The sequence below is a fragment of the Lottia gigantea genome, assembly GCF_000327385.1.
Source record: "Lottia gigantea unplaced genomic scaffold LOTGIsca_3, whole genome shotgun sequence".
Lineage (NCBI taxonomy): Eukaryota > Metazoa > Mollusca > Gastropoda > Lottiidae > Lottia > Lottia gigantea.
Genome location: NW_008708986.1, coordinates 3268719 through 3274246, shown reverse-complemented (window position 1 = coordinate 3274246; position 5528 = coordinate 3268719). Strand labels below are relative to the sequence as shown.

Here is a 5528-nt window from a genome sequence, read left to right as displayed (position 1 = left end):
GAAATTAATAATTGTCATTTCCACCCGCAAATAATGTGTTCAGGTAACCCCTGAAATCGCATCTTCGATATTAACACTAACACGAAGGAGAAATCGTGTTAATACTATGCTTAACACCATGTTGATAATTTTTATATCAGGGCTAATACGGAACACCAGTATGAGGTCAAGTCTTGCGGACTAACACCAAATAAACCGCGTTGAGAAATAATAAATACGTTCAAATAAAGCTTTAATATACTATATCAAATCATCAAATATAGAAATTTTAATTAAGGCTAAAAATCCATACAGATCGGTTCTGTGTGATATTTAACATCCAAGAAATCATACCGATAGTAAGCTCGTGTTACACACTCCGTGTAAATATCCAACTACAGTGTTAGTGTCCAAATTCGGTACTCCCCTCACCCCGTGTCTATTAACTTTTGGGGCGTGTCTTAACCCAAAGGCCCTGTTCCCAGAACATGTCCTACTGATCTCTCGTTATTATTATCCGCCTTTTTCTTATGTACACCTATTCCACTTTGTGCCAAGGACCGCATTTTGGCATCTAATATCTTTCGCAGTAGTAAAAAGTTGAAATCTGTATTAAATTAATATTTCGGCCATTTTCTCTCATGAAATACTGTATGGACATTAACATTTCGTGAATTGTATTCCCTTGATAATCGCCACATCTTTGAATTTTCACTTCCGTCACGAACAATAATAACTGATCACACAGGTCATTGTCATTCAGTTACAAAAGTTTTTCACCAATATTATTTCGAATTCTGTGTCGCCAGGAATCAAAAATACGCACTGCCCACTGACACTTTTTTTCTGTATTTTTGTTGATGGCAACTCTTTTCAAGGAGGTCATTTCAATTTTGGACAAATCTACCTGTTGTCGAACATTTAATTGGTGAATGGGGGATGATCTGCTCTACTCTGCTCTCTTCAGTTGATTGAACATTGCCTGCTTCAAATTCTTGAGTGATCTTGAGTGACAGGGGCTTCCATGTTGTCCAGAAAGTCTTCAAACCTTGGGCTTACATCGCCGGAGTCGAAAGTATTTTGCGCATCTTCAGAAAAAGTACTCTGGGTGAGTAAAAGGTCGTCTGAATCCGACATAATTTGTTGTTAGTCGATTAAAATTCGAACGTGTGTGTGAGCTTTTATATGACGCCAATAGTTAAGTAAGTTCACGATGCACGTGAGATAGCAATCTAGGACTCCAATAGTAAGATACGTGAACGATCCACGTGCAGCTATATAGGGCGCCAATAGTCGAAAATAGGTTTAAGTAGAATAAACTCCTCTAACACGCCAACAGTTTTGACCTCCTTGGGGTGACTTCGATTGAACCTCTGTGGTCGAGCTAAAGTTGATGGAGAAATGACGTAATTATATACAATGCGCATGCCGAGTGAGGGTCGCAATCGAATTTGATCGAGTTGAGGCAATATGGCGGGACTTTTGACCATATATAGACATTCCATGCTACTATGTTAACTCGTGTTTGATTTTCCAAATAGTGAGTGTCGGACCCGAGCTTCAAACTAGGTCAAATATTTCGTCACACGAGTCTCAACTCCAAGAAATATTACAGTTCAGTTGTGACTCGCGTGACTCGAGTCTAACCCGAGCTCCAATCGAATACACCCTATGAAGTCGTCGCCCTAATCGGCCTCCTCGGAGTTTATCCTTTACATATAACTCCATAGAAATAATTCATTAAATTAAGTAATTTCGAAACATGCTAAGAAGCGTGTTCCAATAATTATTTAGTTTAATGGATATATCGTCTTGTATAGAAATTCTATTCTTTAGTTATGACTCCTGGTAAGTCCAACTGATGAATATATACACTTGTTGACTAAGTTTGAGAGTTTAAATTGTATGTCCATTCTAACAGGTAATATTCCTTTAAACAGAGTGTACGATTAGAAAAGGCATCAACAACCAACGAACTGATTAAACATGGGTTTCCTAATTTTTAGTGTCAAACTAAGCAAACTATTAGATTAATTGGTGTTTCTAATGGATTATCATGCATTCTTAATCATATCATTATGTTCTTATTGCATACAATTAAGAGTTTTAACAAATTATAAATGTCTATGTATGTACCGTCTGGATAAACAAAAAAAGACTTTTTGATCTTTCTTGATCTTTTACTCAGTGGAATTCTGCTGGTAATTTTCTTCTAATTTAGCTAATTATGAATTAATCATGAACATGGACATCTATTCATATAGGTATTAGCATTTTCAATTTCATAAATGAAAATATAATAAGGGAACCCATCTTTAATACAGATATGGATGTTTTTGGGTTGAGAACCAGCAGGATAGGATGTGAACTTGGTTGGCTGACTATCGTTTTAAATTTACAAAATCATTACGAAAGATAGGCTACCATCAACCTTATTCATATAAAAAGACTGAAAATTTACTGCATTTTGTATTTATGGTAAGCGTCCAATAACAACAACCAAAATAGGAAAATAAGCTGGAATGGGTACAATGTGGTCTTGAAAACACCCCTGAGCATACGCCTCGCTATAGGTCTACTGTTGATGGGAGGGGCCACCACCAAATCTTTTTTAGAATTTTACTCTAGGAAGAACAAGGGAAATATTTTGAAAATCCTGCTTTTTATGTAATTTGAATATGAAAGAATATTAAATTAATATTAATACATTTTTTAATGAAAAAAAATCAGATCCAGAAACTTTTTAAAAAAAATATGTAAGTAATTGGATATATCGTCTTATAAACAGTTCTATTCTTTAGTCATGGCACCTGGTAAGTCCAGCTGATGAATATTATATTGACCAAGAACTGAAAAATAATGTCAGTATAAACTTTCATGGTTCATTGTGTTCAACTGTGACATAATAGATCACTGAAATCATGTGTTAAAGATTTTGTGAATTTAGCGTGCAAATTTAGATGTAAGAATTAAAACTTAAGAAATAGCAATGAAGAACATGAAAAGCCATTATACCTTCCATACAGAACTGAATAGAAATAAAATTGAGCAGCTGTACAAATAACCTCATCAGCAAAGTCTACAGCTTCAGATGTACCGTATAATTACTTATATAGTTCGCAGTCAGAACGGGAAGTGCCTTATTTACAGTAACAGAAATTCCAGATATACTGGAGGGTATCATATATGCTTGCATTATATTTGCAATTAAAAGTTACTTAGTTTAATAAAGGAATGAATCTGAAATTCTTAATATTTCATAAAACATAATCTGTTTGAGTGTGTCTAAATTATGTGAAACCAAATCAGTTGAATACAGAAGTTCTATGAAAAGTTATTAACATGCATAGAAAAATTCAACACAACCACTGAGCAACTTCATACTGACAAAAAGTCAACCTTTTAATGATGTTGACCTATTTGTGACATTGAACTGATGTCTTGTTTCTAAAATATCTTCTCCAGTTTAGTTAGCTAACGTACCATGCTAGTACCAGTTACTTGTTACTCGTTGCATTTAGTTGTTTCTAATTCCATACCATGTATGGCAGCATGAGTACTAATTAAAAAGATGAGCAGAGAATATTCTCAAAGTTTGCTTCCTTCGTTCAGTGAGTTCACTTACTTTTCATACACCCCCATTTCCTATTTAGGTGTCCTGGTGAGTATTTAATACCCTTAACATGCACATATAGCAGGAGTTGAGATGAGCTTATATTAACCATTGAATTGTTGTTGAAATGATAATGATTATGTACAATCAAACATGTGCTATACAAGTTGCATAAAATTTGTTCATTAAAAATTATAATATATGATATTTTGCATCTAGTCTCTCTTATTGAACTCTGCTATAGGCTTACTGTCCTCTGTGAAAGCTACGTATATAAACAGTCCTAATATTATATGTACCACAACTATTGAGGAAATTGCTGCATAAAAATAACTACTTTGATGAGGCAGTCCAATTATTCCTGAAATTAAAAAAAAAAAACAATTGACAGAGTTTTTCTGAGTTGAAAGATGTTATAGTTGTATTTTTTTTTATTTCAGCTTCAGCACTATTCAAAATCCAAATCTATCATCTGGGTTTCTTACAATTAGAAATAATTGGGCAATAGAAGTTTAGACTTTTAGGGCCTTATTGAGATTCTTGTTTGCAGCTATTACTGATGGTGTATTTATTGTTTCTAAAAATCTGATTTTAGTATGCTTAAGATGCTATCAGTTATAAAATAAAGCTACAAATAGCCATCAAGCTCTATCAGATAGAATCTATAGAAATAGATGTTTTGATGACTAAATCATTTTGAGGTTTTCTCAAATGTACATAACCTCAATCTAAAACAAACCAAAAGAGAATAGTTCAGATTTCAGATAGAAAGTATGCTGATGTAAGCTTACAGATTTCATCACTTAAAAAAGCAAAAACCTGTGGGTAAGATTTGCCATTAAATCATATTAATCATGGCTCAGAAAATAAAGATCTAAGAAATTTGAAGATTATAGATAATAATGTATTGACAGAAATTCCCACCTTCAAATATCACAGCTTTAGACATAAAATATGTTGTTATTGGTAAAACACACATAGCTATTGAAAATAATATCATTGTCTTCATAACACTTCTGGAACTTCCAGTTAGAGGTAAACTGTAATAAAAATGAAAGAATAACGAATTGGAGATGATGACAATATAAAAGTATCACAAAAAAGTCAATGACAAATGAATAACTCAGAGCCGTATATATACGGCTCTGGAATAACTCAGAGCCGTATATAGAGAGAGTCTGGCCAACTTGTGATCTCGCCGCGCTGAACCATGATTGGCGCAGAGCGGTCACGTGATTGAAGGCCGCCATATTGTTACCCTTCCCGCGACGTTTAGGCGTAGGAGCCTGGGTATTCTTTACGTTGTTTAAGCCTAATTCCTGGTCTTGTCTGGCAACAGAATGCCTCGATGTGTGGCATAGAAATGCTCTGTCAAATCTGGAGAAGGTATAGTGATGCACAGGTTCCCTAAGGATAAAAGGAGACGCAGAGAATGGGAAGTAAAGGTCAAACGATCCGACTGGACTCCCCACGACAACTCTTTTCTATGCGATGTAAGTACATTCGATGATTTCAGGGGTTTTGCAAATCGTGTTATGTTCAGGTCTAAAAACTGGATATAATAGATATGAAAACTTTGTGAGAGGGTTTCTTTCCACGCACTGGCTATCTAAACCTAGGCCTAGACGAGGAGCATGCACCATGGCTTCTGAGACACTGTCAACAACATTTCTGATAGGCCTACACATAATCGATCGATTTATGTTTTTCTATAAATGTGAAATTCTAAGACTATTTACTTTTTTAGTATTTAGTATTATTTACTTCCAATCACCAAAACAAACAGTATAATTTAAAGGTGTGCACCATATTGGTGCTTGTACGGTGGCAAGGGGCCATGGCTCCTAACTCTAATATTTGTGCTGGTCCTGATTTTCAACCCAAAACCCCCCACCACCACCCTTCTCCCTATCAATATCATTGATTTCCTAAATGC

General features: G+C 34.9%; 1 protein-coding gene across 1 annotated transcript; it reads right to left on the bottom strand.

Annotated features, from left to right (window-relative positions):
- Nucleotides 1-2439: 2439 nt before the first annotated feature.
- LOTGIDRAFT_209403 (hypothetical protein) lies at nucleotides 2440-4636 on the bottom strand. Its single transcript, XM_009057233.1, has 2 exons — nucleotides 4517-4636; nucleotides 2440-3953 (listed from the first exon to the last, which is right to left on the bottom strand). The coding sequence occupies exons 1-2, from the start codon at nucleotides 4599-4601 to the stop codon at nucleotides 3808-3810; spliced, it is 231 nt and encodes a 76-aa protein (XP_009055481.1). The 5' UTR covers nucleotides 4602-4636; the 3' UTR covers nucleotides 2440-3807.
- Between the last annotated feature and the right edge of the window lie 892 nt (nucleotides 4637-5528).